This window comes from Vespa mandarinia, chromosome 3 (genome assembly GCF_050613455.1).
Source record: "Vespa mandarinia isolate Hongniang chromosome 3, ASM5061345v1, whole genome shotgun sequence".
Classification (NCBI taxonomy): Eukaryota; Metazoa; Arthropoda; class Insecta; order Hymenoptera; family Vespidae; genus Vespa; species Vespa mandarinia.
Window position 1 is genome coordinate 959,477 of NC_140812.1, and position 14,553 is coordinate 974,029.

At 30.3% G+C, this 14,553-nt stretch overlaps 1 protein-coding gene across 4 annotated transcripts in view; it reads right to left on the bottom strand.

Moving 5' to 3' along the window:
• Window positions 1-452: 452 nt before the first annotated feature.
• The window catches only part of Synd (protein kinase C and casein kinase substrate in neurons protein Synd), a 47,724-nt gene continuing 33,623 nt past the window's right edge, over window positions 453-14,553 (bottom strand). The window contains exons 2-10 of one of the 4 annotated variants that reach the window (XM_035878129.2): window positions 7,458-7,849; window positions 7,032-7,220; window positions 6,195-6,215; window positions 4,411-4,637; window positions 4,125-4,245; window positions 3,074-3,184; window positions 1,875-2,041; window positions 1,600-1,760; window positions 455-1,437 (exon numbers count right to left, since the gene is read on the bottom strand). In XM_035878129.2, coding sequence (XP_035734022.1) covers window positions 1,325-1,437; window positions 1,600-1,760; window positions 1,875-2,041; window positions 3,074-3,184; window positions 4,125-4,245; window positions 4,411-4,637; window positions 6,195-6,215; window positions 7,032-7,220; window positions 7,458-7,820 — 1,473 coding nt within the window. In that variant the 5' untranslated portion in view covers window positions 7,821-7,849 and the 3' untranslated portion in view covers window positions 455-1,324. Of the gene's footprint in view, window positions 1,438-1,599; window positions 1,761-1,874; window positions 2,042-3,073; window positions 3,185-4,124; window positions 4,246-4,410; window positions 4,638-6,194; window positions 6,216-7,031; window positions 7,221-7,457; window positions 7,850-14,553 lie in introns of those variants that run through there. The other 3 variants (XM_035878131.2, XM_085655801.1, XM_035878130.2) reach the window with 3 other exon arrangements.

Below are 14,553 nucleotides of genomic sequence, written 5' to 3' on the forward strand. Positions count from 1 at the left end.
AAATTATGTTTTCTATAAAATTTTCCAATGCAACTGTCAAAAATAAACATCTAATAATGATTTAAAGGAAATTGCGTTATAAGTGTACATAACACATTGGTCCTTTAATAATGTGTTTGTTATAATGTCAAATAACTTATATATTTATACTTTACAATGAAGGACACACATGCTATAATTCACTTCGCTTGTGCTTACGTTTCAATTTTTCGATGAAAACACATAAATGTAAGGTGACATATATTTTCATGAAAGTGTATATTCTTAATAAGAAATATACAAAATTTGTATTTTAGAAACAAAATTATTTTACTTTGAAAATAATATTCTAGTCTTATTATTTTTATATAAAAAGACATTATATATGTACAAAGCATATTTTATATATATATATATATATATATATATATATATATATATGTATATATGTGTATATATATATATATATATGGAAGTGATAGTGTGTTAAACGTTAGATATTTAAAATGCTTAAATTTATGCAAGAAAAAATGACCAATACTCTTTTAAGAACAATGCTAGAATCATTGTTTTTTTTTGTTTTTTCTTTTTTTCTTCTTTTTTTTTTTTTAAATGATATTTTAATAAGAAAAGAATATTCTTGGGTCCCGAATTTTTGTTATTTATAGTATATATTTAATTTAAGTATATTTTTAAAGTATCCTAATATACTTTGTCGCATACACTGTGACATTTTATCTAATAACTTCAAATATTACTAAGCTCTTAATTCTATTATGTACAATGACACCATTTAGATAAGTGTAAGGTTTCAAAGGTACTTTTTTAATAACAATAAATTAAATAAAATTTTTGTCTTCAGCCAAAAGATTCTTAATTGTAACAGTAATAATGCGTTACAAAATGAATGACTGTACATTACTCGAAGATCTAAGATTTGCATACATGTTATTCATTTTAATTGTTAATACTAACAATGAATTTTACTAACTTATCTATCTAAAAAAAACGTATTAACTGCAATTGGAGATGTTTTGTCTGAGATCTTTTTAAAGAACTCATTTCATTGAACTATCTTTGATATAAAAACAGAAAAACAGTCACATAACGTCACTGTCTTTGTATTCACAATTTTTGTGAAATTTTCAGCTTATGCAAATCATCGTGTCATACACGAAAAATATGTAAGTGTTTTTTTTTTTTCTAACAAAAATAAACTTTTGTGATGACATTGCATCACCGAAAAATAAAAACAGAAAACAACAAAATAACTAGATTTTGTTCTTCATAATTTTACTTGTTAAGTAACCAAGAAAAAATTTTAGAAAATTTAACTTTGCATAAACTATTGAGATAATAACTCTACATAATTTGCAGGATAAAGACCAACTCTACCATCTTTCCTTCCTTTACACCATCCCTGCTCATCTTCGTCTTCCAATTTCTCAAATATATCACCTTTAATTAATAAGAAATGTTCAATGATGAATTCATTTACAGTTTGTAAAAAAGTAAATTATATGAAATTTTATTATTATTAGCAAAGCTAATAGCAGTGAAATTCTAATAATCTTAAATTAATGCAGCTTATGAGCTGTTGTCGCAGTATGCAATATGTACCTTGTTTAAAACTGAGTTCATCAGCTTCTGCTCCCTCATAATTATACAAAGCTTTAACTGGAACCCCTGGCTCTCCACTATCTACTAATGGTTCACCACCATCTTCATCCCATTCTTCTTCTTCAAATGGATTTGATTCCTGCTTTGTATTGGTACCATTCCTAAAAATGTAACACAAAGAACATAACATTCAGATTAAATCATTACACTTTTTTATGATATTTGTAACACATACATTGAACTCTTTATATTAATAAATAATTTGTTTAACTTACGTAATCGTTGAACTTCTATTAACTCCACTACTTTCGTGATTAATTTTTTCAGAAGATTGTTTGCTCGAACTAATAGTATCTGTTTTACTATCCCCATGGAGTCCATCTGTTGTTATAACACGACCAGCAGACTTTGACTTTGATTTATGATTGACTGGAGGGAATTCCTATATTGATGAAGAAATAGTAAGAAATAAAAATAAAATTCATATTCACTTTCATTTTTTTTTTTTTTTTTTTTTTTTTATAGAATAGATGTGCCTCCAAAAATATAAACATATTTGCTCGTGTATGTGTATTTGTGCGTACAACCAAGTATTTAGCATGTATTAAATAATCTTATATCATTCATATAGCTCTGTGACAAATGTATATTTACATACATATCTGTTTTGAAAATTTGATCGTACAAAATGTGAAACAAAGATGTTAGAATGATTTGGAGTTATGAATATATGATTGCACAGCCCAATAATAGTATACAAAATGCATTTAAGAAAAAATTCTTATAGAAAGTTATATATAATATATACAAAAGTATACGATAATATAACATATGTGTATACATATAAGAGAATTGATAATATGAATTGAAAATAAATAAATCTTGCAATATCGTAAACATATTATGGAAAAAAAAAAAAAAAAAAAAAAAAAAGAAAGCAAAACGTACACAATCTAAACAACAACGTAGAGATGATTTTAGTACTGACTCTCTAAAGAATTTAAAGAGATACCTTGAGCTTGATGACTATATATATATATAGTAGTAGACCTGTCATATTAAAATCACCTCTATTTCAATGGTTTCAAAGGTTGTACTTAAGTGTACCTGCGATCGATTTAAGAAGAGTTATTTCGTGAGTAAGCATGAAGCATATTATAAGTAAACTTATAGTGAATCGAATTAGCAGAGCGAGAAGCTAAGAAAAATAGAAAAAGAAAGCCTATTTTTGGTGAGAGCTCATGCGCCTCCGCCATCCACCGCTTGTATGTTGCGGTTTTACACGCGTCGTAAGTTCAACTTGTGAAAGATTTCGTGCCTCCGAGCGCGCTATCATTCCTCCGTTAAGGCGAGGTTTAAATGTGCATGTTTTACTACTAGATACACGATATATATATATATATCTGCACGTGTCTCATTACAGTTAACAAGAAAAAGACGATAGGTTCTCATGTAAACTTAAACAAAACTTTACATGCAGATCCTCGCCGACCGGTCGCTGATTGATGAGAGTGATGGATCCAGCTGGAAGTGCCTCCTTTGACTTCGAACCCTTGGTGATGTCACGGAATTCCTCTGTGTAGTCCTGCATAATAATAGCAACGCCCAAACAATCACATGCATGCATTCCGGAAAGTCTTTGTGGGTTTCTATCTAAGCTTAAAAGATCTTCGTCGTAGCTAAGATTTGATAAAATAGAAATCGATTGTAATATATTTAAGTGGACGGGTAAAAGGGACTGGGCTTTTCAAAGCATTACGTTTTTACTCTCTCAACGTTATTGACCTTTAACGTCAATGAATTGCTTGTATGGGAACAGGGAATAAGCATTTAACGGCACAAATATTAGTTAAAAACCAAAACAAAGAAAAAAAATATAATAAATTTATAACCATCAACGAGCATTATATTTTCTTTATATCAGTATTGTATAAGAGAGACTGCATTTTTCATAAGCTGGTTGATGATTAAGATAAAAGTTTAATATATCAAAAAAAAAAATCAATATATAAATAAACAAACAAAAAAAAAAGAAAAAGAAAAATAAACATAAAATCATTTTGTTAAGCTTGCAAAAAATTTGACAAAAGCGTATTCAATGCTGTCATATGTTGACACATAAATTGATACACGATAATACGACATCCATAAAAATTTAGACGATGAAAGGTCATAGACGTTTATTGAGAGCAATATTATTCTTTTGTTTCCGCCCTATTACTTTCCAGAAAAATTTTACTTGATATCAATTCATAATATTTATCATTAGATATTTATAGAAAATAGACATGGATCGTTAAAAAATCCTGTCAACAAATGCTTCATCTCATTATGATATATTAAGGTAATAAAAAATTGACACAATTTATAACATAAACGATTATATATGTATAAAGAAGAGTAATAGAGTGATATATAAAACCCACGCTACGGCTATGCGTTCTCTAATGGCAGATTTCCAATTACGAGCAGAAATTTGCATGCATTAGTGTCTCTTTTATATACATAGAGAATCGATAAATTACCTCAAATTGTGGCCAATTCATAGCCATATTTACACCATGATTATTAGACCACCATTTAAGATCCTTCTCGTGATCTGCATTGTTAATAGTATGGTAGAATTCTTCGTATATTTGTGGAAGCCTAAAAGAAAAAAAGAAGAAAAAAAAAAGGAGAAAATAAATAAAAAGAAAACAAATCATGAAAGAAATAACACATAGCGATAATATTTTCATAAAGAAAAGAAAAGAAAAAAAAAAAAGAAGAAAAACAAAAGAAAAGAAAATAAAGAACATGAAGAACACTTACACTGGATCCTGTGATATATTGAGGCACTTGTGAATACCAAATAGAACTTTTTTAAAGAATTGAAGTCGTTGCGCTTCCATTTCTTGACACTTATCAAATACTTGCGACATATCCTCCATGTATTTTGGATTATACTGATTAATTTCTTGAAGTGCAGCTTCATATTTTTCTTTCGCCTTTTGTACCTCCTCTTTCGTCTTCTGTACTCTGTCTTGCATTTTCTTTACCTGTAGAAAACATAATAATTATTACTAAAGTCGATCATTTATACGTTTTATAACTTTTAAGATAAATCAAAGGTAAAGATCTTAGCAGAAGTATGTTGGTTCTTTGATAATAATTTACATTCTTATCAAATAATATGTTTCCGCGAATACAACTCATCTTCATCAATCTACTACTAATTCTTTACCTTTCAACTTCTTTGTATCATAAACAAAGCCGTAAAAATGTCTTTTCGAGTTATCGTTTTAAAAATTTCAGTGAATTTCTAAACATTTACGAACTATCGTTACGAGTGCCAGCCAGCGAATCTAAGAAAAAATATCGCTCGTTGTATATACGTACGTATATATACCATGAAATTGCTAATTAAATTAACAGTGATATGAATAAGTAAGCCGATACTAATTACCACTACTACGTTCATGAATGTGCATATTTTGTGCGATTACAAATGTAGCTATAAAGTGAGCAGAGTCTTGTCTTACAAGATAAGAGAAGAGACAGATATGTGCATGATAAGTCGATAGCAAAAAAGAAAAAGAAAAGAAGAGAAAAAAAGAAAAAAGAATGTGGAAGGAATCATCAAATTTACGTAAAGATTATTACAAGTATTTATGATCTAGGTTTAATGGAGGTCAACAGAAAAAGAGAAGTGAACGAAAGAAATGGCATAAAAAGATATATATATATATATATAATGCCTTTCTTTCATGTACGCCGCATTTTCTCGATCGGATTAAATAGAAATACACGGAAATACTATTAAATAGAAATACTACTAAAGAAGATATTCTAATCGATCAGGAATCTGGCAAAGCGGATTACTAAAGTAAAGGGAATCTCAAGAATCGATATTGCTTACCAACAGGGCTTTCTGTAATGAGAAAAAACGAGAGAAACATGGATTAATAATCATGCCGCATGCAACATCATATACATACAAGCTGAACGTCGCCTATTTTAGAATTCCTAAGGCACTCTTGTATTCTGATGCCCCATGCACCACATCCACACTCAGTCATCTAAAAACGTTGTTAGCTTTTTTCAAGGTGTCAAAACTTTCTATTTTCGTCCACGATTTATAAATCGTTTCTATTGATTGTAGTACGAAATAGTTTCTTTTTTTATTTCTTTCAAAATATCATCAGGAAAATTTGCATGTGGCAATGTGACCGGTGACGGAATTATTTCTTTTATTCGGAACATTGTGCATGCTGAACGTATATAAATAAAAGTGCATATCGATCTTCGCGTCATCGTTGAAAAAAAATAAAGATAATATCTTTGACAAATAATCCACTCGAGTATCTACTTTCATTCGGGGGGAAAAAAAATAAGAAAAAAAAGCAAAAAAAAAAAAAAAATAAGAAAAAAAATAAATAAGAAAAAGAAAAAATTTCTCAACAAAATTTATAGGAATTACTAATGAAATAGGATATACAACGATTCAATTGTATTGTAATTATTTTTTAAGGCAATCAGAAACGTTTAACAGCAAAAATTTTTTTAAAACACAACAGTGGCTGCATGCAATTCTGTTAATAAAGGGTTTGACATACGTTTTCAGAGCCTCGGGCCATCTGAAAATAATTATTGCTAAAGAACAATCGAAACTACTACTGTAATATACATATTTTCACGAGTGCGTATAATTGTGATGCACGCTAGGCAATATTTGTATCCATTTTGAAAGAAACACCATTAGAATTTTTAATTGACTTAAACGATCTAATTGTAATAAATAAATAGAATTGATTGAGACTTTACAATGACATATTTATAGTCGTACATATTTAGGAATCTACAGTGATGTAGAATTAGTGCTAGGATATTCTAACATCTAATTTTCCCTATAAAATGTCATTGAAACTATTCAATTTCTTTTCTTTTCTTTTTTTTTTTTTTTTTTTTTTTCTAATGCAAGAAGATTATTATGGTACGTTTCTTATATTATTTCCGAGAGGACACGATCGCTTTTAAAAAGATTTTCATTTAATAACACGTTTATCGTGTATTATTTCAATACTGGTACCCACATCGGTAAAATAATTAATTGACAATTAATATCAATTATATCCTTCGACGATTGCTATTTATTTATTTTTTTTCTTTTCTTTCTTTTCGTATTTTTATCATTGAACGAACGATATTACAAACGAAATAATTAATCATATCGATTCATCAAGCCCGTTCATCGACGGCCTAGATTCTTCGTTTCCTTTAAAAGCGGACATGGGTTACGGTTGTATATTATACGTCGAAGAAAAATTACATATGCATGTGATAACTCTACTAAAATAGATAACACGTTGATGTGAATAGTTGATCGTCGTGACGCGAGTATAGTAAAAGATAAGAACGAATATATGTATGTAATAATAATGAGGAAATATTACCTGATCGGGTGAAAGAGAACTATCAGCGGAAGCGTTCCTCTCCATATTAGCCGCAGTTCGTTCAGTTTTGCAGCTGTTGTGATATTCCGCTTTGGCTTTCTCGACTTTCTGTAATAGTTTCGCCCAGGGCTTTTGCGCTTTTTTAAAAGCATCTTCCATTTCCTTCCGCTCTTTGAGGGTCATCATCGACTGCAATACAACATCGGCGAGATATTACGAATAATAACGCATACCTATACGAAAATAAATCACCTGTAACTTTTGTTACCCTTCGTCGATCGTAAAATCCATTATCGATCGTTAGGAAAAAAAAAAAAAAAAAAAAAAAAAAGGGAAGGTCAAAATAGATGATAAATTTTCATCGTGAAAAACAATATTTTCTTTGTATCAGATTCGTTATATTTGTGTTATAATTGTTCTTCTTACCTTGTGATAGGTATCCTTTTGCCATGTCTTCACTTGTTGAATAATATCGTTGCAAAGGTTCTCCTTAACCCTAAGATGAAGGTCGCACAACCTATCGGATTCGACCAGTACACCCTTCCACGCAGCTTCAGTGGTCCCATATTCTGGGCCCTTTTCAATCTTGTCGTTCCAATTTTTTGACCAATTCTTCAACGCCTTCGCGTAACTTTTTTCAATTTCCGCTCTTTCCTGAACCAATGCTATTAAACTATCGCATAGCTTGTGACCATCCTCGATCCTTTTAGTCGTTCTTTTGTAATTGCCCGGCTCCCAGAAAGAATCGGACGTTGCTATAAGCATGTTATCGTCGCTGTGGTGTGACATCCTAATCTAAATCGAGAAATTCCTCTCAGCTGAAACAGAAATTTTTTTTTCTTTTTTATCAATCATTCCCTTATATCACGGAGAACATTATTTCAATGTTTATTCATAATTTTTATTTAACTTAAACGAATCATGTTTATTTATAATAAACGTATATTATCGATTAATATAATTAATGTAACATGTAAACATTTCTCTCTCTCTCTCTCTCTGATTTATCGAATAGCGTATTAAATGTAATACGGAGGAAACGTTACTCGAAAGATCGAAGATGAACGTCATGTCTATTTCTACTAATGTATCGTACATATTCAAGTTGACTAGAGTCGACGTAATTGGATTATGAGTTGGTCTGGATCATCGATTGGCCCGATTTGCGAAGCCATTATAAATCCGAGTAGTCTCTCCCCTCCACCCCCCCCTTCTCCCACTCTTTTTCTTTCATCAAAGAATCAACGCTTTTTATTTTAACGTTACAAAAATTTATAACTCGTTTATGTGATGAATGTTTTTCAAACAAATACAAAATAATGCAACGTAATAATAAAATATATATATATATATATATATATATATATATATATATTATTTACGTACGATGTATGCTACAATGAATCCGTGTGATTGAGAAATCAAATGATATAAAATTATAATTTTGTTTATTGTTACGAAGTCATGCACGTATGACATTATATATACGATGATCAATCAAGTCAAAATAGACGATTACGTTCGATAACTTTTCAAGATACATTCTCGATCATATCTTTTTCTTTTCTATGCAAATTATGTTTCTTCTATCGTATTACTTATATACGTTTGTTTATGCTTTCTATATCAATGAGATATATTCATTAAAATAGATAAAGAATGATACTATCAGACGATTCTATATTAAATGAATTCTATTGGCCGAAGGAAATTTTTATTCTATCTTTTGAAATTCCTTTGCTCTTTGCCAATTGAACGACTATATTATACGTTAAGTAAAAGAGCCTTTTACGAGAGTGTGTAAGAGAATGAAATTTAAGAATTCAATGTTCGCCGTTCCATGGATTATAGGATACTTTTGAGTATTGGAAGAAGAAGAAGAAGAAGAAGAAAAAGAAGAAGAAGAAGAAGTAGTAGTAGTAGTAGTAGTAGTAGAAGTAGAAGAAGTAGAAATAGAAAAAGAAAGAAGAAATAAGGAAAAGAAATTGAAAGATTATTCCCTCGATTCTCCGCTTTCAACTTCCGTGAAAGATAGGGTAATTGAAACTAAACTATCGCCTCGTTGTTTGACCTCGTATTTGCTCTACTTCATCGATCTTTTATCATAAAATCCGACTTACTCATCGTATTTCTCTCTCTTTTTTCCTACTGCAAAAAAAAAAAAAAAAAAAAAAAAGAAAAAAAAAGAGAGTTCTTCTTTTTATATTGAAAATACATAGTAATATTCCATCTTTTTGAATTTGTCACACAAATTGAGAAGAGAAAAGAAAAGAAGAAAGTATATATATATACTTATTCATATATATATATGAATTTGTCATACAAATCGAGAAGAAAAAAGAAAAGAAGAATGTGTATGTGTATGTGCGTGTATATATATATATTGGTCAAAGAAGAATGCGAAGACGAGTAATTTGATGACGATGGTAACCTGTTGACCTAATTAATGAACTCATCGAATTATGGAGATAATTTAACACTTCGATAGCTCTACTGCTGTTTAATATGCTTTAATCACTCCTCTTGAAATTGCTAGCAGGGTGCTTTGACCTCTTTGGTACCTCTCTCTCTGTGTGTGTATGTGTGTATTATATATATATATATATATATATATATATATATATATATATTATAGATGTGTTAATATATGATGTCAATTTAATTATATTTAGATTTGAAAGAAAATGAGAAGACAAAAGATAAATAAAATATAGATCAATTAAAAGATCGATCTTCGTAAATCGTCGAACCTCTTAAATTTGTTCGAAACTCTGATCGAAATTTTTCCGACGTTAGTAGGAGCTGAATCGATCAAATATTTTCATAAGCAGCCGACAAGCTATTACGCGCGTGATACGTAAGAGATAATGAACGTTGGATCGTGGTCCTTTAAAGCCAGTGGTTCTCATTCGTCGTTCTCATCGTCAGAACGATCTAGATATTCATTTAAACGTAATAAAAAAATACAATCGTAATATTTTCACGAGAAAAATAATAAAATTTATATTTATTTTTAATTCAATTTAAATTCAATATTTTCTCTTTTTTATTTAACATATACATACGTCATGTTTATCTTATCAACTAATATCATTAAAGAACTACGTTCTAAGATGGAAATCATGCTTGCAATGACGGTATAGTAAAAGAACTTGGATTATCAGTATTCCATTTATTTGCATAAAATGTTGATGTTTCACACAGAAAAAAAAATTCATTGTACAACACGATGACGCATATTGTTGTTGTACGCTAATTTTATTCTATACAAAACTTTGTTAATCACTTCTTTTAATGACCGTGCGACGATTTAATTAAATGGTATCCTTGGTGAACAACATAGATATACAGGTATTATATTCGCTATCGATGCAAACGATAAATGCAAAATGAATCAATTGTTAAAAGTCAAAATAATCGTAGGAAAGATGTAATAATCGTTAAAGAGGAATTAACATTTTTCTTTATTTTTCTTTCTTGTATATTTGTTGTTAAAAACGTTACATAATGTTACATAGTTAGACTTGATATCGACGATAGAAAGGAACGACACTGTTGGACTAATCATCGATCCAATAATAAACCTTTAAAGCTAAAATGTTCAATGACCTGTTTGAGATTTATACGCGAGAAGTTGCTTGATAATTTCCAGACAAGAAAAAAGGGAAAAAAAGAAGGCAAAAAAAAAAAAAAAAAGAAAAAAAAAGAAGCAAAAGATAAAAAGATAAAAAGATAAAAAGAAGAAAAAGAAAAAAGAAAAGAAATAAAAGGAAATGGCTAGCCGTAGTGTTGGATGAACTACTTAAAAAACTAATTAGCGTGCTGTGTTGGAGACGCGAAATGGAACTAACGATTGTCCTCGTCGGTGAACGAAACGATAAAAGTAGTAGAAACAGGAAGAGGAGAAGGAGGAGGAGGAGAAGAAATAGACGAGAAACGGTCCTGGGTATGAGTCGTTGTGGAATGTCGTCGTGCAGGCCGGAAGATGAGCAACAATCAACTCTTTCAGAAGAAGGTCGGATCAAGGATTTCGATTTTTGTTCTCCGGAAATTCCGGTTAGGTCAACTGTTTCCTTTTCTTTTTTTCTCCCTTAAACCCCTATGTTGTCATTATATTCATTATCGCTTATAATTAACACTTAGTTTTCTCTTTTGATTTCAATGAAAATATATTTAATAACGATTACGTACTTATATATACACATATGTGATCGTCATTATCTCTCGATAATCAGAAGAGAGAGAGAGAGGGAGAGAGACAGAGAGAGAGAGAAATGTTATTTATAGAACGTAACAATTGATTCTTGTTCTTTTTCTTTTTTTTTTTTTTTTTTTTTTTTTTTTATTATTATTATTATTTAATTTTCTTTAAAACGATAAAACGAATACACCCAAGCCAATTCACTCAAAACTAACACTCAAAGTAGGGAATAGGCAACTCTCAACGACGATGACGATTCTTTCCGTCACGCCTTTCAATGTCCTAGGAATGAACGGAGAGCTCGATCTCGATCGTGGAATGTCGTTCCACCGGCCGGCAGGATAAACTCAGAATTGGCTATCGTACGTTTACGTATATCTATATACATATACATTATGTGTACATACAAGCAAAAGAACAATCTCGTTTGGCGCCGTGACTCGCCGATACAAGTTGGATTAACTTTATTTTACCTTTTTCTTTTCTTTTTTTTCTTTTTCTTTTTCTTTTTTTTTTTTTTGTTTTTTTACTCTTTCCTTCTTTCCTTCGCGATCATCATTCGTTTCTATGAAAACTTATCGCAAATTATCGGCAAAATAATGATAAGCGATAGCGTCATATGACATTATTCCTTAATTATTTCAAAACGAATGTAGATTTTTAGGCTAATATTGACATAAATGAATTTTTACAAATCGTTCGGCGATATATTGAAAAAGGTTACTTGTTGACCAATGAATTATGTTAATAACGGAGACATGTAATGGGGGAGAGAAAAAAAAAAGAAAAAAAAAAAAAAAGAAAAAAAAAAAGGAAAAACATAAAGAGAGAAAAAGAGAGACAAAGAGATAGAGAGAGGGAGAGGGAGAGAGAGAGAGAGAGAGAAAAAAGGAATGAGATATCAGTCATGTCGATTGATAACAAATCGCTGGTATTAAAGTTTGCGGAACGTTAAATACAGCAGCGTTTTTTGATTGTTTGCATTTTTCTAAATATCTTGTTAACGGTGACATCACGTTGACTATTCTCTGATAAGCCTTAAATCATTCTGGATCGAGTAATGATGCGCGCGCATACGTGTATTGTATAACTATCTGTATATACATGTGTGTGTGTCTGTGTTTATGTGTGTCTGTACACGTGAACGAGAAAGAGAGAGGTCATGTCGTTGATAAGATAAAGGGTGTCGTAAATAAACATGACTAACGTCACAGTAATAGAAGAGACATTCTGCGAGTAGAAAGGTGGAGTGAGTACATTGATTTGTAACTAAAGCGGACAATGTACGATGTATTTAATATAAACAAGTTATTTTTATATCCCTTTATAGCTAATTATGTTCTTGGGAATTATATTATATAAGTAAGTTATATACACGTACGTAGATATTGATACAACGAAAATGACTCGTGAGCGAGTTCATTCGACCTTCGAACATAACTTTGTTCTTTCATTTTTCTTTTATACGATACTATAAACGTGAACGTATCGTGATATCAATTTTTAACGAATGATTATAAAATTAATGATAATGATTTCAAATATTTCTATCTGTTAACGATTATCTTGATTTTCTTTAACTTTTTAAGATTAAGTGGATTAAAAATTGTCCCACCTTTTGCTCAGCTTTTTATGCATACCGGGACATATTTTAATCTATCTGGAAAAATTGAAGTTACTAAAAAAAAAAGGGAAAAAAAGAAAATTTTGACGAACTTTTTTTTTCAATTTTTCTTTTTTTTTTTTTATAACAAACAAAATTTTGTACAACCTGAGTTTTTATTTTCTCTAAAATCGTGTGCCTCAAAGAATTAAGTCGAATAGATATCTTCGCTTTACTGATTAGGTAAAAAAAAACAAAAAAAAACAAAAAACAAAATAAAGAAACTTTACTAATTTCAACGGTCGATTATTTGTCGACGTTTCACACAAATATTCTCTCTCACTGTAACACAGAACGATAAGTAGGATAATGGTAAAGAATTCATGTTATAATTATCTTCGACAAATTGAAAAGAATTTATGCGCGCTTCCTCTTCCCCGTATCCCTCTTCTTGTCCACTCCCACTACCACTCCCACCCCCATTTCGAAGAAGTATCAAAAGGGATTTAAAAAAAATAATAATAATTCGATCAGTTATTGTCTAATCGATAAAATATTAAAATTTTATGTTCTTCGACGATTTATCGAGCCTTCGAAGACGGACATCGACATGGAAGGAGATTTGAAATCTTTCTCTCGATAGGAAATTGTGCCAGGGCTAATACTCAACGGAACAATGCTGAGAAGTTGGCCTGGTTAAAAGGGAACAGATATTCCTTAAATGAAACGCCATGCCAAGTTAGGAAAGGAAAACATCGTTGTATTTTCGCTTTGGAAGAAATTGTTAAATCGAACGAGGGACTCTAAAATAATTTACACGCGTACGTAACATATATAGACGGTAATTCTCCTTTATCGTGCCAAGGTTATATACACATTACTGTCGTTTTCGTCCTATATTCGAAATTATTTACCGACGTGCTCGGATTTATCAATGTTGACGAATCTTAATTAACCCAAATAAAATTGTTATATTCGCACATCTTATATACGAGAGGGAAACGAATGTAAAATAAATTTTAAATTGATAAATTCTCCTTTGATCGATTTTTATCTTAAAAAAAGAAAAAAAGGAAAAAAAAAAATAAAAAAAGAAAAAAAAAACAAAAAAAGAAAAAAGAAAGCTCTTATTTTTATTTAATTCGTTCGTTCACAATCGGGTTTCTTGATACGTCGTTCCAGGCTGGTTTTTCTTTCTTTCTTCAAATATGCTCTACTTGTCCAAGGTTCATCAAAAAGAGTTTTGAAGCCACGATTGTCCAAGGAAATGAGCTTTTTTTTTTTTTTTGCGTCAACAAGCTTTTCAGGTCGTTGCACGTTCATGTACTATCTTGCGTCTTTATAAGACATCTTCTAGGTCTAATGGTAAGTCTTTGAACCGTTTGCTTCGGGTCAAGAGACTGGAGAACCACCTCAAGAAGATGTAAGACACCTATTAAGATGTTACTCTAGTGCTTTAGCAAAATTCTTCTTGAACGAGATTGTTTTAACCGAAACACAACGGCCAACAGTATAAATCATAGCTTTGATGCAGTTGAGTCAATCACGATTTAATTGAAACGATAATTGCTTCATTAGATGCGAACAGAAAAATAATATTTAATTCTGCTTAAGGAATTAATTCAACGCGTTAAATTAATAATCACGAAAAACGATTATCTCGATATCTGCTTTAGATAAGATAGAAATAGAATTTTTTTTTTTTTATTCTCTTTGAA